The 27381-nt window shown below is 46.7% G+C and overlaps 1 protein-coding gene and 1 pseudogene across 4 annotated transcripts in view; one reads left to right on the top strand and one right to left on the bottom strand.

Annotated features, from left to right (window-relative positions):
• Nucleotides 1-27381, bottom strand: part of Rab11fip3 (RAB11 family interacting protein 3) — an 84175-nt gene that overhangs the window by 27467 nt on the left and 29327 nt on the right. For 3 of the 4 annotated variants that reach the window (XM_087571547.1, XM_087571546.1, NM_001427085.1), the window contains 2 exon segments: nucleotides 21080-21173; nucleotides 7937-8028 (listed from right to left, as the gene is read on the bottom strand). In XM_087571547.1, the coding sequence (XP_087427673.1) occupies nucleotides 7937-8028; nucleotides 21080-21173 (186 nt within the window). 4 annotated transcript variants of the gene reach the window in all.
• Nucleotides 21212-26191, top strand: LOC108352171 (60S ribosomal protein L34 pseudogene; annotated as a pseudogene).

The raw sequence follows: 27381 nt of genomic DNA on the forward strand, positions 1-27381 counted from the left end.
GTGGTGCATGCCTTTAATCCCAGTGCTGAGGAGGCAAAGGCAGGCAGATCTACATAATCCAACCTGGTTTAGAGTTCCAGAACAGCCAAGGCTACACAGAGAAACCCTCAAAACCCCAAATATAGAAACAAACAAACCCTGATAAAGATCAAATTAAAATATCACCAATGACGCCTATTTTCCATGTTTAGACGACTGCTGTTTTTGGTTCATCTTTGTATTTGTTTTGTTTTGAGATGGGTTTCTCTGTCTAGCCCTGGCTGACCTAGAACTTGCTCTGTAGACCAGGCTGTCCTACAACCTAGAAATCCACTTGCCTCTGCCTCACAAATGTGGGATTAAAGGCGTGAGCCACCATGTCCAGCCAGGCTTTGAAATGTGAAGTCAAGATCTAACTTCTAATGCTTATTAATCAGTATTCCAGCCAACTTTTATAGTTTGATATCTGTTTTTCCAAACTATCTCTGTTTTCCCCTTTCAGACACAGAACTCAGCACAGGGCCCAGCTTATAACAGGCAGTCAGAATTTAAATAATACCAATGAGCGTAAAAGTAAAGAGGGAAGAAAGACGGTTTCTACCTATAATTTTAAATACAATAAAGTCGCCAGTTAGGACAAGTCTGACATTTCATAATCAGAAGATTCTGAGGTTAACAAATTATAAACAGGATTTCAGAAAACTTGCAGTTCTAGCAGGAAGAAGATGCCCTTTGTCCCCAGGTCTAGTGTTCCAAGAAGTGTGAGGCCAACAGCGTCCACCTGAGCCTGCAAACCTCCTGGAAGACCTGGACCTCTAGGCTGACTTCTCAGAAGCCAGCTCTAATCTTGACCACCACTAACAGCATGTGACCTCAGACACATGACTCAAATCTGGAGCTTCAACCACAAATGGAGCTATAAATATTCATCATAAGGATCCCAGTGGATATAGGAGTCATCTTCATCATTCCTTCTCCCAGCAAGGAAAGAAACAAGACTGCAGAGATGGTATGACTCCAAAGGATACAAATCTATCAATATTAAGTAATGTGTATAAAGAAAGCAGCCATACTAAAATCTAAAAGAAGCCAGTCAATGATGGTACACATGTTTACTCCCAGCACTCAGAAGATAGACAGGTAGTCTCTCTGAGTCCAAGTCCAGCCTGGGCTACATAATTAGCTTTATGCTGCCAATGTGATATAGTGAGACACTGCGTTCACAAGAAAGTGACCTCTACAGGCTAGTTCTGTTTTGTCCATGAACCTACGCCACTCTCTCCTGTATGAGGCAGGCCAGAGCTCCATCCTGCAGAAGTCAGTTGAGAGAGGCTGGAACAGCAGGCTGGCACCTACACCTGTCAATGGTCTGGAATCGACAGGAGATGGTAGGCAAACTGGACACAAGACCTAGTATAGGCTCCTGATGGCCCATGAGGGGAGGCCCTTAGTCACTTACCCAGGCACTAAAACAAACAAACTAACTAACTAATTAACTAACTAACTAAAGACTAGGCATGGTTCTTTAGTAGTAAACAAAAACTTATACAAGAATATTGTAGACTGCTGCCCCTGGTCCACAAGCATGGCCTCATAAGAGACCCTGCCCAGCACCAAGCTGTAGATCTTACAGAACAGGAGCATGCAAAACCCATGAGATCCAACGTTTGAGCTGGACAAGGCCCCAGCACTAGCCCAGCAGGACCTCAGAGTAGGTTTTTGCTTATAGTAGAATGTGAACCCTGAGGTAGCTTTTTAAAATTTTAGACTCACGGGGTTGGGGATTTAGCTCAGTGGTAGAGCACTTGCCTAGGAAGCCCAAGGCCCTGGGTTCGGTTCCCAGCTCCGAAAAAAAGAACCAAAAAAAAAAAATTTTAAGACTCACACTTTTGTCTTTTGTGTGTAAATGTTTTGGCTTCATGTATGTATGTGTATAACATGTATGCTTGGTTTTTTTTTGTTTTTTTTTTTAAGATTTATTCATTTATTATATATAAGTACACTGTAGCTGTCTTCAGATACACCAGAAGAGGGCATCGGATCTCTTTACAGATGGTTGTGAGCCACCATGTGGTTGCTGGGAATTGAACTCAGGACCTCTGGAAGAGCAGTCAGTGTTCTTAACTGCTGAGCCATCTCTCCAGCCCACATGTATGCTTGTTGGTTCACCCAGAGCTGGGTTTGTGGGTGGTTATAATTCCCCACATGAGTGTTGGGAATTGAGCCCAGACTTCTGTAACAGCAACAAGTGCTCCTAACCGCTGAGCCACTGCTCCAGCTTGAGGCAGCTACTTCTATGTTTGTTTTGTTTTTTGAGACAGGGTTTTTCTATGTAGCCCTGGCTGTCCTGGAACTCACTCTGTTGACAGGCTGGCCTCGAACTCTCAGAGATCTGCTTGCTTCCTCTATGCTGGGATTAAAGGTATGTATGACCACCCCTATTTGAGGCAGCTTTTTAAAAAGCCAACCCATGGTGGGGTTTTTTGTAGATTTCATTTCTTGTCTCATATAGTTTTTGTTTATACATTTTTTATCTTACTGGTCTTTTGCTTGTATATTATAGTTTTTGATTTTGTGTTTTTAAGGGGTGTGTGTGTGTGTGTGTGTGTGTGTGTGTGTGTGTGTGTTTCTTGGGCTTTGTCATATTTTTATTTTTTAATTTGTTTTTCTAGAACAAGAGGGAGAAAAAGACAGCATGAAGCTGAGTGGGTAGGGAGGTGGAGAGAATCTGGAAGGAGACAGGGAAGGAGAAACCAGAATCAGAAAATACTGTATGAAATCAACTAAAAAATAAAAATGTCAACAGGCAATGGTGTCATATCCTTTTAATCCCAGCACTCAGGAGGCAGAGGCAGGAGGATCTCTGAGTCCCAGGTTAGCCTGGTCTACATAGTGAGTTTTAGGATAGCCACAGCTATATAAAGAAACATTGTCTCCAAAAACAAAAAAAAAAAAACAACAAAAAACCCAGGACCAACAAGATGGCTTTTAATCCCACACTGGAGAGGCAGACCGGCAGGTCTCTGAGCTCCAGGGGCAGACAGGACTACAGAGTAAGGCACTGTCTCAAAACAAAGCAAAATCCCAGATGGTCCATCCCCTAAAGCACTTCCCATCAACCAAGACTGCTTACTGGAGTGTGATCCCCAGGACCCAAATGGTGGAAGAAGAGAAAGGCCTCTGCGAAGCTGTGACCTCCACAACTGTGCTGTAGAATGTGTACTCTGCCCCTCTATTGATGTAGTAATTTTCTGAGGTGGTGGTTCCAGACTGGGTTTCTCTATGTAGTCTCGGCTGTCCCAGAACTCACTCTACAGATCTGGCTGGCCTCAAACCCATGGAGAGCCTCTGTCTCCCGAGTGCTGGAATTAAAGGTTCGACACCACTGCCTGGAAGATGTAGTAATTTTTTTTTTTAAGCCAACCTACTAGGTACATATGCTAGGTCTTCACTGCTCCCCCGGCCATGTACACCCTAGGTTTCCCCCATAGCTCGGACACTTGTAATAACAAGTGTAACAAGTTCTCAGAGCAGTTACCACCTTTCCTTCTGGGAAAAGCCTGAGGGATAGAGCCTACCCATTTCATGGAGTTCTTGTGATGCTGAGGGTGGTATCCCTGGAAGCAGACCAAGGACAGCACCATCCTTGGAGTTTAGGCAGTTCTCAGGACAGAGTTAACTCTACCAACAACACAAGAGCAAAGAGGCAAATGTCAGCATCTCTGTCTGTCCCACAGATCCTGGAGGCTGTACGACATACTCTCAACTCATTTCTAAAGTAGTAGTCCCTTCTGCACTGCTGGGGAGTAACTGAAGAAGCCCAGTCACAAAGAGGGGGACATGGCTACATGTGTACTTTTACTTACTTCAAAGTAGCAAAGGTCAGGAGATCCCATCACCAAGCACTGCAAAACAGTACTCAGGCTCCTTCCTCTGTGGGATGTAGGCCACAAACATGAAGCCCCAGATTGCTCACTAATAGTCTACTAGAGGTAAACCAGCCACAAAGATAAGAACCAGAGACTGGGGCACTGTGAGGACAGGTGCCCAGCTCAATCCTGCCCTGTGCCAGGTCCTGAGACTCAGGTCTTCTGCCAGCTGCTACTGTGCCAAGGGCCCTGTACAGGTGCAAGTGAGCTAAATAGGAAATCTGTTTTCCCGAGACCCCACCACTGCAGCTCATAACACACATTACAAACCCAGCACACAGCATCATCACTGGGCTAAATCTACCAGCCACTTAGGACCTGGCTCTGCCCAGAAGCTAACAACTCTGTATTATCAACTTCTAAATTATCACTAAAGTAAAGATGAACTCACATTAAAGTCAAGGTGCCTTAAAAACCCTGCCGATATGTCCTTACATCCACTAGTGACCAGATCATCCACATCACAAGAGACAGATGCGATCTTTTCAGGCTGCTAAGTATGGCTGACCTGCCCCACAGTTCCCAGAGTCCAGGCTATGGTTCCTCCTTCCACAAGCCTTTCTGTTCCCAGAAACAGAATTCAGGCACAGTGCATTCTCAGATCTCTTCTTACCCTCGGGTGATGGCCAAGCTCCTTCACAGGCCTGTTTCTGAGGGCAGGCTCTGGGAAGGGCGTGTTGCTGGAGATGATCTCCTCATCACGCGCTCCTGCTCACCAAGTCACTGGCATCTCCTCACTGACTGTCACCTTCCTGTTTGTCAGCCACGCTGGTGTTCCTGTAAAATCTATGTGCCCATCCGAAGGAACATCGCCACCTCAGAGAAAGTTTAACCTGCTCCCAGACACGCTCTATTAAGCCTGCTGCTGCTGGCCAGGTCGGGAGAGGCAAAGTCCAGGAAGAGTCCTTGCTGGTCTTAACAAACAGGCAGGGCACAAAACACGGCAACTTTGTTGTACACTTTAACCTTCCTGATAACAGTTCGGACAAAGCCACATTCACATCATCTCATTAACGTGGTCTCTTTTCCAGCTCCCAGTAGTGGGAGAGGAGGGAGGCACACAGAAAGCACAGGCAGGACAGTTCTGGAACACCCTTATCATTCTGGTCCTGCCTGTTCTCTGGGTGACTTCCCCACTGCCCTTCCAGCAATCCTGATAAGTGGGTTCTACCCACTACGGCCTAACCTCCCCCTGCCAGCTCAGCCTTCTTCTCATGATCACTCCTACAAACCTAGCTCCCCAAGCCTTCCCCACCTCCCTTGGGACTATCAGCAACATTCTCCTGTTTCAAAGTAAAAGGCCAACTAGTCCCCAGGACTAGGTACTAGGACCCAGGTTACCTACAGGAGGCCCTAGCAGAGGGTCCAAGTAATGACTGGAGTACTCCTGCCTGCATACGCTCCAGCACACTAATGTCTACCTAAGTCACAGGCGTAAAGCCTGCATGCGCTCAAGCCCACCAACGCCTACCCGGATCACAGACTTAACAGGAACTATTTCCAGTCAAACAGTAAAATGCTGATCCTCTCTAAGTACCAGTGAAGACCCAAAGCCAATCTGGATTTGATACATAGGTTCTCTACTTTAAAAAATGCCGGAGCCAGGCGGTGGTGGCATTAGTCCCAGCACTTGGAAGGCAGAGGCAGGCAGATTTCTGAATTTGAGGCCACCCTGGTCTACATTTCTGGATTCCAAGACAGTCAGGGCTCCAATCAGTCAGAAAAATCCTGTCTCAGAAAAACTAAAAAAAAAAAAAAAAATGGTCGGAAGCCAGGATCTCAGTACTTGGGGAGCAAAGGTGGGCAGGATCTCTGTGAGTTCAGGGCCACTCTGGTCTACACAGCAAGTTCAAGGACAGTGGGGGCTATGTGTCAGAAAACAAACAAACTAACATCTTTTTGATTCCTTTTGCTTGTCTGTTTGTTGTTTGTTGAGACAGGGTCTTAATATGTAGCTCTGGCTGTCCTGGAACTCACTGCCTTCAAAATTGTATAGATCTGCTTGACTCTTGCCTCCCAAGTGCTGGGAAAAAGAACGAGCCACCATGTCTGGTGACGTTTTCTGTTAAAGATATGGTATTACATTATAGTCCAGGCTGGTCTATACATCTCAAGATATAGGCAAAGACTGACTGAATTTCTGATCCTCCTGTCTCTACCTCCCAAGCACTAGAAGGCAGCTGTATCACTATGCCTAGCTGTTTCGTTTTAAAGAACAATCTCTTTGAAAGTTCAGAGCATGGGGGTTGGGGATTTAGCTCAGCGGTAGAGCGCTTGCCTAGCAAGCGCAAGGCCCTGGGTTCGGTCCCCAGCTCCGGAAAAAAAAAAAAAAAAAAAAAAAAAAGTTCAGAGAATATCTATTTCTAGAAACTGCACCTGCAAACCTGAAAAGCAAGTCGAAAAGAAAGTCACTAAAGAAACATGCGCACCACTGAGAAGAGCAGCTCTGAGGGGCATCCCAAGAGTGGAGCTCCAAGAAACTCAGCAAAAGCAGAAAGACAGCTCTGAAACTCCAGGGGCAGCCGGGGGCCTGTGGGCATGGCAGAGCACAGGGGACTTCCTGAATGGGAAACTATACTCTGTGACTCTGTCGCAGAGACACGGCTCCACATGCACACCATAAATGTTGGTTAGCAAGGAAGTATCAGCCGTGCCCTGCTGCACTGATGGGAACGCTATGGTAAGGCATCATGTGATATCTGACATCACATGAATATCTTCTGCAGGACTTGATCCATGTGCTTAGAACTCAAGCCTTCAAAAAAAAAAAAAATGAAAACTTTCAATTTTTTTTTTTTTTTGGTTCTTTTTTCCGGAGCTGGGGACCGAACCCAGGGCCTTGCGCTTCCTAGGCAAGCGCTCTACCACTGAGCTAACCCCAACCCCTCAATTTTTTTAGGAGTAAACAAAAACTTAGAAATGTTTCTTGCATCTAAAATAGAAGTCAAGATTGCTGAGAGAGACGGCTCAGTGGTTAAGGGTGCTTACTGCTCTTCCACAGAAGCCAGTGTCAACTCTCAGCACCCACACGGCATGGTTCACAACTGCCTGTACTTCAGCTCCAGGGGAGCAGAAGCCTCCGGCCTCCACAGCACCCACACTCATATGCACATATGCACACATAGACTCACAGAATTAAAAATAAGCCTTTAAAAGAGAAACTAGGATTAGGACTAAAAAAAACCCTCATTAGTCCTCAAAAGGAAGCTACTTAGACATTACAGGGTCCAGCCCCTTGTGTGACCAACGGACAAGGTTCTGACAACTTGCTACAAGAGCCCTAGATCTCACCAGCCTGTAGCACTCAGGCATTTGAAAGCTGGCAGGTGCCACGTCTACCAGCACACCAAGGGCTCAGGTTGTAATTTCATGTTTTCAAGATTGGTCTTACTGCATTGCCAGGCCTGCCGGGAACTCCTGGACCCAAGAGCCCAAGGTCTCTAAGCCACCTTGAGCACCAGGACACCACCTCCATGTATTTTGTGAAGAAAGCCCTGTAGGTCAGCCACATGACCCCAGACTCAGCTCTCTCCATTCTGCTAGGCAGTTACAGTAGTCTGCCTTCTTTGGCGATGACTTCGTCCCCAATTAGGAGACAAGGAACCCACAGTTGCAGGACACATCACACAGCAGAACCCTGGTTTTCCCTGGAAGTAGACAGTGAAGGATACAGGGCAGGAGGCAGGTTAGTCAGGGTTCCCAAACACAGACAATTACTGTAAAGTTCACCAGGAGAACTTTCACTCTGCTCTGCCTGGTAGAAGGTGACACAGCAAGGACACCACAGAACCTAACGGCCCACAACCTTTATTCCACAGCAGGCCCACGGGATGACTTTTGAACATGTAGAACTTGAGCCCACCAGGCCAGTGGGAATAGTTGGTGGTTTCTGCCACAGCCCAGATCCCCCAGAGCCCACCTACCATGTGCAGAGGGCACAGTGCTCTAAGGCAGCTGTGGCAGTTCAGGGAGCAGCAGCTGCCACACAGAGGAGGGAGAAGAGGGGCTCATGTGAGGAGAGCACTTGCCTCATAGGTGACAAAGTCGTCAAACTCATCAGCACAGGCAGGAGGCTCTTCATCTTGGACAGGCTCCACACTGTACAGCTGGCCATCAGGATCTGTGGAGAGAAGACCCGGCCTCAGCAGGCCACTCGGTGCTGTCTAGAAGGTCCAAGGTAAAGGTGGGAGTGTGCAGCTAGGACTCCTAAGGGAGGCTGCTTCTAGGGCTGAGAGGCCACGATGTGCGTGGAGGAGTGTCATTGCTGTAGAAGGGAGTGAGGGTTCCCCAAGCGGAGATCCCAGGGGGAGAAAGCAGGGGTGAAACACAAGAACCATATCACCCAGGTAGACAGCAGTGCTGGCCAGGGCTCTGAGACGCTGTTATGCTCATTTAAAAAAACAAAAACAAAACAACAACAAAACCAAACTTTTTTTTTTAAAGAATCAAACAACACTGTAAAGTAAAAGTGCAAGATACCAAATTCTGCAAAGCATATAGTCATGAGTCTCAGGAAGGGACTCAATACAAACTGGACCCAACACTACCAACATGGCTGTCTGGAGAAACTCTGAGCAATGCAGTGCCCGGGTGTGACACTCACCAGCTTTATGTACCTCTGGTTATGAGAGGATGTGGGTTTGGACCAGTGAGAAGTTCAGTGGACAAAGGTGCTTGCCACCACTTCTAACTGAATTTAATCCCTAGACCCCACATCATCAAAGTACAAGACCAAGTCCCAAATGTTGCTCTCTGACTTCCACACACATGCCCTGACACTTAAGTCTGCACATGCCGATTCCCAATAAATAGGAAAGGGAAAATATTTTAGAATATGAGGTTTGTTTTAAGAATTTTAAATTTTCTTTATTTGTGAGACAGGGTCTCACTAAGTAGCCCTAGCTGTCCTGGAACTCACTGTGGCCTGGTACTCAAGAGATTCATCCACCTACCTCTGCCTCCTGATTGCTGGGATTGAGGGTGTAGGACAGCATACCCTGACCTTCTTCTAACGTGTGTGTGTGTGTGTGTGTGTGTGTGTGTGTGTGTGTGTGTGTGTGTACACATGTGCACGTGCACGCACCAACACCCACAGAGGCCGGAAGAGGTGATTAGATTCCCCCTCAGGTAAGAGTTCTAGGCAGTTATGTGTTGCTTGAAATGGGTGCTAGGAGCGGAACTGGAGCCTCTGGAGGAACAGCAAGTGCTCTTACCAGCTGAGCCGCCTCTCCAGCCCCCATTGGCTGTTGTTATTGTTTTGTTGTTTGTTTGTCTTCAAGGCAGAGTCTTACTATGTAGCCCAGGCTGGCCTAGAAGTTGCTATGTAGACCAGGCTGGCTTTGAACTTACAGAGATCTGCTTGCCTCAGCCTCCAGAGGGCTTTGATGAAGGGTGTGCTCCAGAAAGCTTTTTTATTTTAATTTTTTAATAAGGTAAATTTTAAAAGATTTATTCCTTTTTATGATTTTAATTTAATGGGCGTTTGCCTACATGCGTGTATGCAAACATCATATGTATCCTTGGTGCTTTCCGAAGCCAGGACGGCATCAGATTCCCTGGAACTGGAGTTACAGACAGCTGTGAGCTTCCACATAGGTACCGGGAATCGAATCCTGACCCTCTGCAAGAGCAGCTAGTCTCTTAGCTGTTAAGACATCTCTCCAGCACCTAAGAAATTAAATTTTAAAGAAGCACCAACTTCCTCACTCAACGTCAGAGACATTTTCTAACTGCTTCAACTCCAGAATGCCTGCATCTCCCTCTGTGGGAAGAGGTGGCAACACTCATGGTCTCCAAGACGCTCAGAGGCACTGTGCAGTGCAAGGGGGACAGAAGGACACGGATGCCAATGTCCCGCTACTATGTAATGTCTTACATGGATTGCACTGACTACAGCTTGGTTACTGAGTCAATGCCTGTCACACAGTCACTCTTACATCAGCACTTGTTCAAAAAGCCCAGACAGCACGGGGGATACAGGTGTTTGCTGTGCAGCACGGGGAGCTGAGCTTATATAGATTTCCAGACCCTACACAAAACCAGGCATGGTTTTATCTGCAACCCCAGCTCTCTAATGATAGGATACAGGATGGAGAAGGAGAACCCTACAAGGCTTGTAGGCCAACTCACCTAGTGCACACAGCAGCAGAACAAAACAGAACCCTGTCTCAGACAAGGTAGAAAGTAAGAACTGGCCCCTGAGGTTGTCCTCTGGCTTTCAGACACCCACCCACACATACATAAACACTCACACATAAAGTTTTAAAGATAGTAATTTAAAAAATCATAGTCCCTTTTTCCCCCCCTTTTCTTTTTGAAGCAAAGTCTCCTGAAAACCAGGCTGGCTTAAATCAGCCATGCAACCTCCTATGTCCATCCTCAAGAACTTAAATTACAGGCATGAACCATACCTAGTTTATACAGCCATCTACCAAGGGCCAAGTGACACAGCAACCTTCCCTAGAGTCTCCTGGAAGAACTGCTTAGGAAAGGTCACCACTGGCTTCCTCTCAGTGAGACACAAAAGACCAGAGAAGCTTTGAGCTTTCATCTACACCAAGGAAGAAAAATACAATCATAAACCCAATAAGCTCTGAAGTTGGCCACTAACAGACCTGGGTAACTGAGGGCAGGACACGCTGGAGAAGCAGCGGTGAGTGCCCATGGACCCGCATTACAAAGTGCAGACACAGTGCACATGTGAGAGCAGTACCCAAGGATGTTCATGCTGTCAAACACTGCCCTCCAAGCCTAACAGTCCTAATCTTAATCACAACAGCTATGGTTACTCTCACCAGACCCTAAGATTGGGCCTGCTGCCTGCCCCTCATAGGAGATGGGAAGGTCCTTTGTCCCTCACCTGAGATTCTAGCCACATCAGTGTATACAGTGACTACACATTGTTCTCTTCTATGGCTTTTAAGAATTGCTAGGGATGATCACCCACAATTCCCTCTTCTTTGTCTCTCCTCCAGCTGAGCAAGATGCCCAAAGGAAAGAAGGCCAAGGAAGAAGGTGGCCCCAGCCCCCACCATCATCAAGAAACAGGAGCTAAAAAGGTGGTCAATACTTTGTTTGGAAAAAAAGCCCAAGAACTTTAACATCCTGCCCAAAAGAGATCTCACACACTTCGTCAAATGGCCCCATACATCAGGCTGCAGTGGCAAAGAGCCATCCTCTATAAGGGGCTCAAAGTACCTCCGGCCATTAACCAGTTCACCCAGGCCCTGGACAGACAAACAACAACTCGGCTGCTTAAGCTCGCCCACAGGTACAGGCCAGAGACAAAGCAGGAGAAGAAGCAAAGGCTGTTGGCCCATGCTGAGAAGAAAGCTGCTGGCAAAGGGGACGTCCCAACTAAGAGACCATCTGCAGCAGGGTCAACACGGTCACAGGTGGTGGTGACTGCCCATGATGTAGACCCCATTGAGCTGGTGGTTTTCCTGCCTGCCCTGTGTCGTAGGATGGGGTGCCCTACTGCATCATTAAGGGAAAGGCCAGGCTGGGGCGCCTGGTCCACAGGAAGACGTGCACCACTGTTGCCTTCACACAGCTCAACTCGGAAGACAAGGGTGCTCTGGCTAGGCTGGTGGAAGCTATTAGGACCAATTATAATGACAGATATGACAAGATCCGCTGCCACTGGGGAGGTAACGTCCTGGGTCCTAAGTCTGTGGCTCGCATAGCCAAGCTGGAAAAGGCAAAGGCTAAAGAACTCGCCATTAAACTGGGTTAAATGTACACTTAAGTTTTCTGTACATAAATATAATTACAAAATTATCTTAAAAAAAAAAAAAGAACTGTTAGGGCTAGGCATGGTAGTACATATCTATAGTCCTAGGACTCAGGAGTCAGATGTAGGTGAATTTCTGTGATCCTACTCTGTAGTCAGTTCCAGGTCAGCCAGGGAGACATAAAAAGACCCTCCCTGCCTTTAAAAAAGTAATAAAAATTGTGCATTTGGGGACACATAAAAAGACTGCCTCAAAAAAAAATTGTGGGTTTGGGTTCTAGGGAGATGGCTCAGCAGTTAAGAGCCATTAGCTGTACTTCCAGAGGAACTGTGTTCAATTCCCAGCATCCATACTGTATCTCACAATCATCTGTAACTCTTGTCCCAGGGGATCTGATGCCCTCTTCTGGCCTTCATAGACACCGGGTTTATATGTGGCACAGACAGACAGATAGATAGACACAGACACAGACACAGACACAGACAGACAGACACACACACACACACACACACACACACACACACACACTTACACTTTCATAAGAACCGTGAGTCTTGGGGTTGGGGATTTATCTCAGTGGTAGAGCGCTTGCCTAGCAAGCGCAAGACCCTGGGTTCGGTCCACAGCTCCGAAAAAAAGAAAAAAGAAAAGAAAAAAAAAAAAAAGAACTGTGAGTCTTCTTCATGGCTGAGCATGTGGACAGCAGGACCGTGGAAAAGCGAAGAAGCCTCCAGCACAGCTTCATGCATGCAGGTTATCAGGCACATCTGGTCTCTGCCACCTCAAATTGTGGTCCCTGCGTTATCTGGTCCAGGAGAGCGCCAACAAAGTCACATATGCCACTGTTTGTAACACAGGTGGCTGATGCCACAGACAGACCTTTCCAATCAGGAGGAAAGGACCCATTATCCCAGACAGTCAGAGTGAAAGGCTGGGACATTTCAAGCAGGTTTTCCCACTGCCATGTTAACAAGTTTGCTTTAGCCTCTAAAGCTGAAATTAGGAACCTAAAATTTAAAAAACCCAGCAAGCATGGTGGTAGATCCGTGAATGTGTCTGCAGCCGACGGTGTGCAATTCATCTAAGAGCACCAACCCATATGGCATCCACAGAGGAAAATGTGAATGTGGCTGGCACTTTTATAGTCTTTAGGGCTGGAGAGATGGCTCAGTGGTTAAGAGCACTGACTGTTTTCCCAGAGGTCCTGAGTTCAATTCCCAGCAACCACATGGTGGCTCACAGCCATCTGTAATGGGATCTGATGCCCTCTTCTGATGTGTCTAAAGACACTGACAGTGTAGTCATATACATGAAATAAATAAATAAATCTTTAAAAAAAATTAGGGTGGCACATCCCTTTAATCCCAGCACTTGGGAGGCAGAAGCAGGATGATCTCTGGTTTGAGGTCAGCCTGGTCTATAGAATGAGTTCCAAGACAGCCAGGGCTACACAGAGAAACCATCTTGAAAATAAAAGAAAAAATTTAAAAATGGTTTTGCCTCTTTTTTTAAAAAATTTTTTTTATTAAAAAATGTGTCTGTGGGTGGGGATGTGCAGAGACACACAGGTGCCTGTGGTGTTAGGGCCCCCCTGTGTGAAATTATGTTGATATCCTTCCTCACCTACCTAAGACATTCTTTGATTGGCTTTAATTTAAAAAAAAAAAAAAATCTGGGACTGGGGATTTAGCTCAGTGGTAGAGCGCTTACCTAGGAAGCGCAAGGCCCTGGGTTCGGTCCCCAGCTCCGAAAAAAAGAACCAAAAAAAAAAAAAAAAAAAAATCTGAATGCCAATTAGTTGGGCAGGAAGTGGAAGATGGGACTTCTTAGGAGGCAGAAAAGAACTCTGGGAAGAAGGAGAAAGCCTTTCTCCAGGAGACATGAGGAGAGACAGACTTTAGCCACATGGCTGGATGGGGCTCGGTGTTTGGAGTACCTTAGATGAGCTAGTTGAAAGCTCGCCTGGCTAATGCCTAAGGTTTTGAAATATTAAAAGGTCTCTGTGCAGTTATTTGGGGAAAAGTTGGTTAAGGAATAATTGCTGCTGTATTAATTACCAGCATTAATTAATATATACAGAACATAATAATCCTGATACCCAACGTGGGGCAACTGGAACCAATGCTTACAGCCAGAAAAAGCCCAGGGGACGAGGTGGGGGGGTGGGGGCCAGGGCAGCCAGACAAGAGGCAAACGAAAGCAGACCAAAGTCTAGGGGGAAATAGCAAGCACAACATGGTCAAAAGCACACCAGAGAGACCTAGGCCTGAAGTCACAGCCTGAAGCAGCACAGAAGCAGAAACATGGTGGATTGGAAAGGCCTGGCCAGGTCCTGCAGAAGGCTGAGCCACTGGAGAAACCTTTGGGACTGTGCTAGGGGGCAAAGCTCACCATCATAGACAAGGGCTGACTTGAGACGCCTGCAAACACAGAAGTTCAAAAGGAACATTTCCCCGGAGCAACAACAGACCTAAAAGGATCCAGGCTTCTGAACTGGTAAGGCATTAAGTTTACAACTGGTAAATTGAAGTCCTTAAGGAGAGATTCAGAAGTTAAAGGGGAAAATATTTTCCACATTAAAAGAACATGGAACAGTACGCAGAAGTCGCTTGGGTCTTGAACAGTTTTGCTTTAACTGTTGTCATCACGGAACTAGTTATAACATGTTCACTAATGATCACTGTTTTCTGTGTCCTCTCTAAGGAAGTTTAGAATAAAGCAGACCTAGGTAAGGGGTGGGGAGCCGAGTGATGAAATGTTAAATTACAAGCAATAAAAATAGAGGAAGGAAAAAGGCTCTTCCTGATAGAAAAAGGGAAACCGATGGCAATTGGAGCTCTGGCTTCCAACAGCTCTTTCTGCTAAGGGCCGGCCAGTGCAATGCAGCGACACCCACATTCCAAGAACTAACAGACAAGGGCTCACTGCTACAGCATGCGATAATGCATTGGCCCCAAAGTGTACAACTGTCTTGTTCCTTTGCTTGATTTTTGTTTGAATGTTCTGTTTTTTTTTTAAAGATTTATTTATTTATTATATATAAGTACACTGTAGCTGTCTTCAGACACACCAGAAGAGGGCATCAGATCTCTTTACAGATGGTTGTGAGCCACCATGTGGTTGCTGGGAATTGAACTCAGGACCTCTGGAAGAGCAGTCGGGTGCTCTTAACCGCTGAGCCATCTCTCCAGCCCCGAATGTTCTGTTTTTACCCAATAGCAGAAAATACAAAGTTTTTTTTTTATTATTTTTAAAAATATTAAGTAAATTCAGAACGTCTCTCCAGTTCAAATGTGTTGTTTTCTAAATTAAAGAGTTAACAATGATTTGGAATTGTGGTGAAATGTTTGAGCGGGGCAGTGGAGGCAGAGACAGGCAGATCTCTGTATTCTAGACCAGTGTGGTCTACACTGTGAAGTCAGGGACGGGACACCCTGCCTATAAGATAAAGTCACTTGTAAACACCCAAGATGACATTTTTTTTTTTTTGCTTAAAAGTACTATTTTTGCTTAGTAATAAATAATATGTCCTTAATGAGATAAAATATAAATATACATCTATATTTATATAAAGAGAAAGGGGAATAGAGGTGCATTTATCCACATAATTATAATTTCACTGTGGGGTCTGGAAGAGGCACTGGAGCCCTTGGGCTACAGTTAGAGTCATAAACTGCCTGGCATGGATGCAGAGATCCAAACTTGAGTCATCTCTCCAGCCCCTTCTTTATATATTTTAAAATTACTTATTTTTATTTTTTGTGTATGAATGTCTGCCTGCATGTATGTCGGCATGCATCACTTGCGTGCCCAGAGCCCACAGAGGCCAGGAAAGGATGTTAGATCCTCGGGGTCTGGAGTTACAGATGCTCATGAGTTGACAAGTGGTTGCTGGGAACTACAGCTCTGCTAGAAGAGTAGGCAGTGCTCCTGACTGCTGAGCATCTATCTCTCTGTCCCTCTTTTTACCTTGAGACAGGGTCTCACTAAGTTGCCCAGGCAGGCCTTAGACTTGAGATCTTCCTGCCTAAGTCTCTTTATGTGGAATTTTGTTTTGTTTTGCTTTGAGACAGGTTATCACTATGTAGCCCTGGCTGCCCTAGAACTTGTTATATAGACCAGGCTGGCCTTGAACTCACAGAGATCCACCTGTCTGTGCCTCCAAGTGGTGGGATTGAAGGTGTGCGCACCACCACAGCTAGCTGTTAAGTGGAAACTTAATGTGCGTTTATTTTGTCCTTCCAGAGGTGGGGGCACAAGAACCAGAGCCATGGCCTATTTGTAACAGTTCCCTGTCTCATTCTATTCCTGGAACAGTGCCTGTGGCTGTGACAGCAGGCGTCTTGCGCTCCCTGCAAACTGGGTCAATATACTGTGTGGTTTACTATGCTGCTCCCCGTGTAGAACAAGGCTGACACAGCTGCATCAGAACATCGCACTAAGTCCTAAGGAGAGCTTCACTGGAAATGCATGACTCCCCTCTTCTACCTGCCATAAAATGATTCGAAATCATCTCTGACTTCACCTCTCATTTAGTCTCTCACTGTGCCTCCCTAATCGCATGTAAATGAAACCCCAAAAGTACAGAAACAGAAAAGAAATCCACGGCCCTAATCAGATACACCGGGCAGTTCCCCCAGTGTCCTGGCAGAATGGCTGAGGCAGGGGGCTGTTCCACTGAGCATTCTTCATGGCCTAGGCTGGGGCAGAATCATAAAGCTTGTTCTGTCACAGAAAAGGCCAAATCCTCCCACTGTACCACTGGACAGATGATATCTCCATTGCTCATCCCTCCACCTCTGACTCCAGCTTCTCTACAGCCCCAAACATACCACGCACAGCCCTCCACAAGACACCCCCTGCCTGGTGTCACCCCCATAGTTCCCATCTCCCACCCACCTTATCATCTGTCTGTTTCCCACTAGAAAGCCAGCACCAAAGGCAAAGGAATCTGTTGTAGTCTCCAAATACTTCTCATAGGTTCACCTCATTTAACCTCATCTCTGCCGCTCCCCACAGCGCAGCTCCGTAAGGACCCCACTAAGAAGGTCCAGACCGGGGCTGGGGATTTAGCTCAGTGGTAGAGCGCTTACCTAGGAAGCACAAGGCCCTGGGTTCGGTCCCCAGCTCCGAAAAAAAAGAACCAAAAAAAAAAAAAAAAAAAAAAGAAGGTCCAGACCCCAGGTCCAGGGTCTGCTCTGTACGAGCTGAACTCAAAGCGACGTCTCCCTGAGGTGGTATCAGGCTGAGACCTTGCATCATCTGAAGTACCTCTAACAACCAGCTAGGAGAATAATATTCCTAATTAAATCATCGTGAAAATATTAATGAAAAAGAATTCAAAAATGATGAAATTAAAAACGAACCCCAGGTCAGGCATGGTGGTGTACGCCATTAATCCCAGTTTGTGGATGTGGGACACAGAGACAAGGAGATCTCAGAGTTCAAGGCCAGCCTAGTCTACAGAGCAAGTTCCAGGGCAGCCAGGGCTAAACAGAGAAACACTACCTCAAAATAAAATAAACCAGTTCTACATGCTGACACTCACATCTATTCGCTACTTCAGAGGCTTTATTACTCCCTACAACTGTACTAGCTCTATCGGCCACTCTACAAAGACAGGTGTGGACCCACCTCTTGGAGGCTGAAGTAAATCGCTTTGAGTTCATAGCCCCCATGGGCTACACAGTGGATAACCATGCTAGCTAGCCAAGGCTGCACAGGAAGTCCCTGTTTCAAACAAAGCAGCCTAGCTGTGAGTAGTAATGCTCACCTAGCTCTAGCCCTTGGCAGAGAGAGAGAGAAAGATTGAAAGTGCAGGGCCATGCTTAGCTAAACAGTCAATCTGGGCTGCCCGGATTGGTCTCAAAACCCAGCCAACCTGGGGCGGGGCCTGGTGCTGCCCACATTTAATTCTGGCACTCAGGAAGCAGAGGCGGGCGGATCTCCGTGAATTCAACATCTACAAAAACCACAACAAGAGCCAAACAAATGAAAAGAAAAGAAAACCAATAATAAAATAGAACCCCAGGAAAACAGACACGAACAGCAGCAGCAGGGTGGACAGGGCTTGGTGTAAGCGGCCAGGATGGCTCCTCACAGAGGAAGGCAGGAGAAGAGAGTGGCTGTGAAGAGGCAGAAGTTGGCAGATTCACTGAGACCAGTACGTCCCTTTCTCAGGCAGAGGCCAAGCAGCCCCTCCCCTGTGGAAAGGACAAAGGGCACTAGAGAGGCTATAGGATCAGCCCACGAAGGCAAGGGGACAATAAGTTCATGGCTGAGTCCCACCTGGCACACTGAAGTAGAACTTGGGTGACAAGACATCTCAGACAACTGCTTGCTGTCACCAGAAATGAAAAACATCTACCTGCTCCTTCAGTTATTAAACCAAGACCCAGGCCACTCAGAAGACAGCCATGGTCACCAGCTAGCAAGCTCTCCTACACACAGGTAGACTCTGACCCTGAGGAGCTCAGAAGTCCAGAATATGGGGGCAGGGACCTTCCAAGGCAAGATGCAAGGACAGCCCGGAGCAGAGAGTTCACCGTTTCACATTAGCTGGGGCCCAGCAGAATGCATAACTAGCAGCCATGGAGACATCACCTCACACAGAATCTCTATAGATTCTTCCTACCTACCCCAGCTCCTGCTGCCATTCCTCCCAGCCTGACTAGGTCTGTGCCATCAACTACTCTAGTCTGAGTATGCCAATGAACTCTCCCTGGTTCACTCCAAGGGTACTAAGAGTACGCTGGGGCTAGAGAGTAGAAACAAACCTCCCTCCTACCTGTGGACAGGACCCAGGAACACTGCTTAGATGGTGCAAAGCCAACTTCACTGCCTGTCATACACAGAGCAGGTAATCAGCCCAGTGTTCTGTACCTCTGTGTTTCCAAAGGAAAACAGGATATCATCTATGATATCTATAACAAGACAGAAGTCACAACGACGAAGAAGTACCCATTTTGAACAAAGCATTCAGAATGACAGCTGCTTTATGTTTCATGTGAAAGGCTGCCGGTGACAGAGAGTCTAGCCATGCTGGCCTGTAAGCCTGCTATCTCGTGTCCCACCACATCTCCAAGCATATATCCCGTGAGGTTCCAAGGATGGAGGTCGAGTAGATCTTTGAAGCAGAGTCACACACTGTAACCCATTATGAAGAACTCACTATACAAATCAGGGTAACCTCAAGCTCTTGGCAATCCTCCTGCCTCAGCCTCCCAAATACTCAGATACACGCAGTTGCTACCATTCTAGGTTTAATGCCAAGATTTTAAAATATACTTAACCATCAAGATATCCTTTAAATCACTGATGGGTAGAGAATAGCGAATGGACTCCAGGGGCCTAAGGTCCTCTTCTGGCGTCCACGGGTACCTGAAACCACAGGCACGCACTCATATAGACATAAATATATACAACCGGAGAAAACTTAAAAAAGTCTAGGGGCTGGAGAGATTGCTCAGTGGTTAGAGCACTGACTGCTCTTCCAGAGGTCCTGAGTTCAATTCCCAGCAACCACATGGTGGCTCACAACCATCTGTAATGGGATCCGATGCCCTCTTCTGGTGTGTCTGAGGATAGCTACAGTGTACTTGCATAGGTTAAAAAAAAAAATTCTAACTGCTTGCAATCTATCAACTCCAAGTCAGGCTAACAGTCGGCCACAGGGCTCGGGCTGCCAACAATGAGTCTGGGGACTGTGCAGTTCTCCTGGCCGTTCTCTACCTCGTCCCTCAGGAAACTTGCCCCATTCCCTCCTGAAGCCCTTGCTCAGCTCTGCCCACTCACTTGTCCACCTGTCTGCACTGGGAAAGTCACTGGCCATCACTGTGGCCCTTCCTCCCGGTCCAGTTCCCTCTCCCCCCCTCACATAGGCTCTCTGCTCCCCAATCCACCATGTTTCCCTTCTCTTTCCTGCTCCTCCCTAGGCAAGGCTGGCCTGCACGGTAGCCTCAGCTCCTGTCTTCTGCCTAGACAACAGAGGTGCATCATCCATCTGTCTTCTTGTCACCATGCACTGGTCTCACTTTGACGCTGGCTCACAATATTAGCCCCAGAGGCTGGTGGCCACAACAGGCTTATGGGGTAAGAAACCGCCAAACAGTAACACACGTGACAAAACACAGCAACTTCTTTAGAACTATGAGAGAACTCCAGATTCTAGAAACTCAGTCCTAAGTGGCATTGTCAGTAGTAATCTGTGGTGTGACAGGTAAGCCATGCTGAGACCTGAAGTCCATGGGCATCCTCAAAGCCCATCTCACCTGGCAAGACTTGATGTGTGTGAGAAGGCGAAAGCCTGCAGCTAACACTCCATCACCACCAACCCCAGCTCCATGGTATCAGATCTGATAAAAAAGGACAGTACATAGGCTAACTGGTGACTGTCCACTGGCATATCCACTGTGAAGACGCTAAATTTACACTCAGCATAGGGCCAACCACCAGAGCTTAGGCACACGTGCAACCACACAAGCTTGTACACAGACCTTCTTCAAAACTCTACTCAAACATCCCCAAAGTGAGATGAACATCACAATAGGTCACCATTCCACAGTCTGAAAACAGTCACAGCCACATGCAAACCGCATGGTGGATCCAAGAGGCATGCTAAAGGAAAGGAGTCAGATACACACACACATACACACACACACACACACACACACACACACACACACACACACACACACACACACACACAAGACACATTTACATGAAAACTGAGGAATTAATTTACAGTGAAGCAGTGAAGCCCAGGGTTGATAAAAAAAAAAAAAAAAAAAAAAAGAGGTAGGAGGGACTTGACATGACAGTCTCATTGGAGATTTAAGAATCAAGCTCAGAAATCTGTCACATCTCAAAATGCCACACATAAGATTTGTACATTTCACAATAGCTACATTTTGCTTTAAAAAAGAAAAAGCCTCTGAACAAATGTTGAACTCTTCAGGCTGCATACCAGAGTCTTAGTGCCTGAGTGTAGTGAGGTGACTGCATTCCACAGAAAAAGGACTGTAGACAGTGGATGGAGCACACACAGCAAGCTGTTCTTACACAGAATGGGTGGGGAATATAGAATAACCGTATGCTTTTTTCCTGTTTTAGTTTGTCCTCTGAAAGGCTGGGGAAGGGAAGTAGCTTTCCACATTGCAAACAAGCAGTTGAGAGGCTTTCAATCATGGAGCTGGGGTTTCTAGAACAGGGAAGGGGAGAACAGTGAACACCAGATGCTTTGGGAATCCAAGATATAATGGGCTGAGCTGGGTATTATGGTGCATGGATTTACTCCCAGCGCTTGAGAAGCAGAGGCAGGAGGATCTCTGTGAGTTCGAACCACCCAGGGCTATATAGTGGCTGGGGAAGAATGTTAGTTACAGAACACTGAGGAGAAAGGAGAGGTGGTAGGGCTCAGGGAGGAGCCCACTGACCTACCTCCATTTCTGATGGCCACGATCCCTTGGTAGAAGTCTTCAAAGCTGATCACTCCAAGCCCACTAGGGTCCAGGTATTGAGTTAAGTCCTTCACCTGCAAAGGTCAAAGGAAAATGTGTTACCACAGCCTTCATGGCTGGCAGGGGCACACTGGGCATTGGCCCTGTTACCATCTACAAGGCAGCAGCTTGCTCACACAGTGAGCACAGAGCTAAAAGCCACTGATACCTCTGACCAAGGAAGCACAGGCACCCTGGAGGCATCTGCCAGAACCACTGAGTGTTCTTAACCTCAGAACGAACAGCCTGGTTCTAAGATGACAGCTGAGCTGCCCTGGTGGGAAAATCGGGAGTTGGAAGTTTTCGGGACAGTTCTAGCATGTTCTGCTGAAATGAGCTTTCTAAGCGAGGGCAGTGCCTCGGTGGAAAATAACTGAGGCAGAGGACCCTTGCTATCACTCTCTTAAAAGGCAGAAAGGTAACACACATGTATGCTACAATGGACACAGCTTTTTAGAAAGCAACAAAATTACACTGTCAAGGGTAAGTTAAATCTCATCAAAATGTAAAACTTTGGGGTTGGGGATTTGGCTCAGTGGTAGAGCGCTTGCCTAGGAAGCGCAAGGCCCTGGGTTCGGTTCCCAGCTCCGAAAAAAAGAACCAAAAAAAAAAAAAGTAAAACTTTGTCAAGCCAGATGTGTTGATGATAGCACTCCAGAGGCTACTGTAAAAAGACTACCTAAAGCCAAGGCCCGCCTGGGCTACACAATGAGTTTAAGGCCAGCCTAGACTACAAAAAGACCCAACTCAAAGGCAGGGGAGGGCCAAAACCAAAAAGTACTTGCTTCAAAAGACAACATTAATAAAATCAAAAGACATGGCAAAGGATAGATGAACGTATTTGCCAATCATGTATGAATGAGTCAAAAATACAGAAAAAGCAAAACGCACAAATAGTGAGATCTTGACTACAAAGAGGTAGAAAGATGACTTCGTTGTTAATGTGCTTGCCAGACAAGCATGAGGACCTGAGCTGCACCCCTAGCTCCCAGCACCCGGACACAAAGCAGGGCACAGCAGTGCGCACCTGCAATCCCAGTACTGGGAAAGCAGGACCAGGACCCCTGGGGCTCACTGGCTGGTCAGTCGAGCCAAATTGATGGGCTCCAGGTTCAGTAAGACCCTGTCCCAGGCAGGCAGTGGTGGGGCCAGGGAATGGCTCCCCAGGCAACTGGTGGCTGTGCCAGCGTGAGGACCTGACTTTAAATCCCTAGCATCTGTGTAAACAGCTGGAGATGACAGCACACACCCATCACCCCAGCACTGTGGACGAGCAGACACAGACCACTGGCTGCCAGCCTAACTCCAGCTTCAGGGAGAGACTCTGTCTCAAGGGAGTAAGATGAAGAGTAATAGAGCAGGACACCGGACACCTGAAGCTCTCCCCTGGCCTCCATGTGCATGTATATACACAACAGCACACACACAGGCATACATACATATCAGAGAGGGGAGGGAGGAGTGAGGAAGAGAGTGATTGACCTCTGGCCTCTATATACATGTGCACAAATAAATTTTAGGTGTACTAATAATGCACACCTATAGTCTCAGCTATTGGCAAGTTGAGGTGGGAAAACTGCTTGAGCCCAGGAGTTGTTTTTTGGGTTTTTTTTTTTTTTTTTTTTTTTTTGTTATTTTTCAAGATAGGGTTTCTCTATGTGACCCTGGCTGAGATGGACTCACGCTGTAGTTGGCCTCCAACTTACAGTTCTGCCTGCCTCTGCCTCCACCCAGTGAGCCCAGTTCTCAATCAGGCTAGACAAGACAGTGAAAATGCACACATGCACATACACATGTGACACACGCACACACACATACACACACACAGATGGGCCATGGTGGCACAAGAATCCCAGCCCTTAGAAATGGCTCAGCGGTTAAGAGCACTGACTGCTCTTCCAGAGGTCCTGAGTTCAAGTCCCAGCAACCACATGGTGGCTCACAACCATCTGTAATGGGATCTGATGCCCTCTTCTGGTGTATCTGAAGACAGCTATGGTGTACTCATAAAAGAATAAATAAATTTAAAAAAAAAAGACTTTAAAAAAAAAAAAAAAAAAAGAATCCCAGCCCTTGGAAGGCAGAGGTAAGCAGAACTCTGAGTCCTAGGCCAGTCTAGGCTACAGATTGAGTTTCAGGAGACCCAGAGCTATACAGAAACCATGTCTCTAAAAAAGAAAAAGAAGGAGGAGGAGGAGGAAAGAAAGGAACAAAGAAGGCACACCTGTGCCTCTGTGTGTATAAGCCTGACAAGCACATAAAAGATGCTGTGTTCTGGGGTTGGGGATTTAGCTCAGTGGTAGAGCGCTTGCCTATCAGGCGCAAGGCCCTGGGTTCGGTCCCCAGCTCCGAAAAATAGAAAAGAAAAAAAAAAAAAAAAAGATGCTGTGTTCTTATTCTTACAGTTCCATGAGTGATGCAATCAAAAAATGCAAGATGGTACCCTCAGAAATGACTGCACCTGAAGAAATGCAGAGCGCTGAGATCTGACAGAGCAGCGAGGCATTTTCAGGAATGTGGAAGTGTAAAAACTACACCACAGCGACGGCTGCACAAGTCCTAAAACCTCCTGGAAACTTCGACGGCACGTGACAAAGGTAACTCCCTAGTATACTAATAACATTCCAACGCTCTGAAAAAGAACAAAGAGCTAAAAAAGAATCAGGAGAAAAAGGCAAACACACCAGCAAGATGTATAAAAACGCTTGTCACCCAACATGACAGCCTGAGTTCGATCTCCACAGACAGACAGAACCAACCCCCTCAAGCTGTTTTCACCGCCACACACGTTGTGGCACACACCTGCCTGGGCACACGTGGGCCTACATACACACACGTAAACTCATGCGCAGACACAATATATAACATTTTTTTAAACTTTAAGATAAATCTTGGGGCTGGGGATTTAGCTCAGTGGTAGAGAGCTTACCTAGGAAGCGCAAGGCCCTGGGTTCGGTCCCCAGCTCCGGAAAAAAAAAAAAAAAAAAAAAGAACCAAAGATAAATCTTGAAGTGAAGCAAACAAGATCCAACAGAAGCCCCAGAGAAGAAAGTTAAAGCAAAGACACAGAACAAATACTGACAATAAAACTCAAGAAAAACTCCCTACGATTAAAAAAAGACCAGCACTCATGAGACAGAGACAGGTGGATCCCTGAGAGTTCAAGGCCAGCCTGGTCTACAGAGTGAGTTCCAGGACAGCCAGAGCTACACAGAGAGACCCTGTCTCAAAAACCAAACAAGAGACAATCAGGACTAAAGAGATGGTCAGCGGGCTGGAGAGATGGCTCAGAGGTTAAGAGCGCTGACTGCTCTTCCAGAGGTCCTGAGTTCAAATCCCAGCAACCACATGGTGGCTCACAACCATCTGGAATGAAATCTGATGCCCTCTTCTGGTGTGTCTGAAGACAGCGACAGTGTACTCACATACATAAAATAAATCTTTAAAAGAAAAAAAAATCTTAATTAAAAAAAAAAAAAGAGATGGTCAGCATACTGCTCTGGTAGAAGACCCAGACTCGGTTCCCAGCACCCACATCAGGTAGATCACGATCACTTCTAACTCAGTCCTAGGGGATCTGATGCCATTTTCTGTCCTCTAAGGAACACCTATCACACAGCTCTGCCTGCCTCTACCTCCAAAGTGCTAGGATTAAAGACATGTGCCACCAAGGCCCAGTGAGCCCAGTTTTCAATCAGGCTAGACAAGACAGTGAAAACGTATGCATGTGGCGCGCGCGCACGCACACACACACACACACACACACACACACACACACACACACACACACAAATACATAATCTTAAAAGTGAAATCATTTTTGAAATTTATGCATTGAAAGTACATTAAGTACCTAAATACATCAAAGACCCACTCCAAACCTTTAATCTGTGAAGGTTTTGAACTTCAAAGGGAGAAAAACTCATTTGAACAGCTACAAAGAAATCAAGTGACTCCATGAGAGAAAGGTAGGCTACCTACACTTTTGAGAGCAACACCAATGACAGGCACTCTAAGCCACCATTCCAAGTGCTGCTAAAAACTATAATCCTTTGCAAAGGGATTAAAAACCAGGCAGTGGGGGTTGGGTCTTTAGCTCAGCGGTAGAGCGCTTGCCTAGCGAGGGCAAGGCCCTGGGTTCGGTCCCCAGCTCCGGAAAAAAAGAAAAAAAAAAAAAAAAAAAAAACCAGGCAGGTGCATACCTTTAATCCCAGGTAGAGGCACGCAGGGATCTCTGAGTTTGAGGCCAGCCTAGTCTACACAGTGAGTTCCAGGACAGCCAGGAGGCAAAGCCAGGTGAATTTCTGTGAGTATGAGGCCAGCCTGCTCTACTGAGCCAATTCCAGGCCAGTCAGACTATTACACAGAGAAACCCTGTCTTTTTTTTTTTTAAAGATTTATTTATTTATTATATATAAGTACACTGTAGCTGTCATCAGATACACCAGAAGAGGGCATCAGATCTCTTTACAAATGGTTGTAAGCCAGCATGTGGTTGCTGGGAATTGAACTCAGGACCTCTGGAAGAGCAGTCGGGGCTCTTAACCGCTGAGCCATCTCTCCAGCCCGAAACCCTGTCTTAAAAAGGACAAAGAAGGCAGTCACATCTGACCTTTGAACTTGCCCACCCTTTCCTTTTCCTCTTCCAGGGATGGTGCTTAGAGGCACTGAGGACAGTCCAGCGTTTGACATACCGTCGTAGGCTTTCCTCTAATACAGCCTCTAACAAAACTAGGCTGTCTCGAACCCTGGCAACAGGATTGTTTACCTTTACACCAAGAAGGGTGGGAAAGCACCTAAATCCGTGTGTGGCGGATGCCCAGGCAGACTGCGAAGTCGTGCTGTGAGACCTAAAGTCCTTATGAGATTGTCTAAGGCAAAGAAGCACGTCAGGGCCTATGGTGGTCCCATGTGTGCCAAGTGTGTCCATGACAGGATCAAGCGGGCTTTCCTTACTGAGGAGCAGAAAATCATTGTCAAAGTGTTGAAGGCACAAGCACAGAGTCAGAAAGCAAAATAAACGTGCAACTTTTTTAATTAATAAAAGTCAAGACTTGGGGGGAAAAGGACAAAGAAAGAATCAGAAGATGATTAAAATCACCATGTACCACGGACTGGGTAATCTACAGGAACAGATGCCTAGCTCTCAGACTCTAGATGGGAGCCCCGAGATGGCAGTGCCAGCATCAAGTGTCTGGTGACAGCTATCCTCTCCATAGGCCAGAGTAGAGGGACAACTCGGCGCGACCTTCCACAAGGGCTATGTCTACCTCAGCACCATGGAGGGCACAATCCTGAATTTGAATTTGTAGTGAAAGTATGAATTCAGAATTTTTTTTTAAAAGCTGGGCTTAGGCCTGTAAGCACAACTATAGCAGAGCCAAGGGCCAGAAGACCACACATTAAGGCCAGACTGGATGACAGTCAGTTCAAGGCCAGCCTGAGCACTTACCACTAAGGCCCTGTGTAGAAACAGGAAGATGTGCTAGTGAAACAGCTTGGAGATGAAGGCTCTCCCACAAAGGTCTGACAACAGGAGTTTGACCCTTAGAGCAAGGTGGCAGACGCAGTCAACTTCCGAGTGTTGTCCTGTAACCACCACACACACACCATGACACATGGATATTTGAGAATGCACACATTCACACATGCATGCATACTTGGGGGACATACACTAAATAGATTTAATTTTAAAAATAGCCTGGGAGTGTGGTCCAGTGACAGAGTATCTGCCGAGCATGCTCAAGGTCCTGAGCATTAGAAAAACAGAACAAAACAGAGTTAATGAAACAAACAAACAAAAGAAAAAAGTAAAAGTAAAATCAAAAGTAGAACAACCAATTGTGGAGGTGGAAAGAGAATGTCTGAAATCCCAACACTCGGAGGACCAGGAGTTCAAAGTTATCCTCTGCTGCAGAGTAAGTCAATCTGGGTTATGTGACTGTTTGAGAAGGAAGGGAAATGGAAAGGAGAGAGGAGAAGAGAGGAGGGGAGAGGAGGGGAGAGGAGGGAAGAGGAGAGGAGAGGAGGGGAGGGGAGAAGAGAGGAGAGGAGAGGAGAGGAGTGGAGGGGAGAGGGGGGAGGGGAGGGGTAGAAAGGAGGACAGGGGAGGGGAGGAATGGAAAGGAGGAGAGGGGAGGAGAAGGGAGAGAAGGGAGGGGAAGGGAGGGGAAGGAAGGGGAGGGAAAGAACTATGGCTAAGTTTTGTAGCTGCAGTCATGGTTTGGAGTTCCTTCAAGAGCA

The sequence above is a fragment of the Rattus norvegicus genome, chromosome 10 (genome assembly GCF_021556685.1).
Source record: "Rattus norvegicus strain SHRSP/BbbUtx chromosome 10, alternate assembly SHRSP_T2T, whole genome shotgun sequence".
Taxonomy (NCBI): Eukaryota; Metazoa; Chordata; class Mammalia; order Rodentia; family Muridae; genus Rattus; species Rattus norvegicus.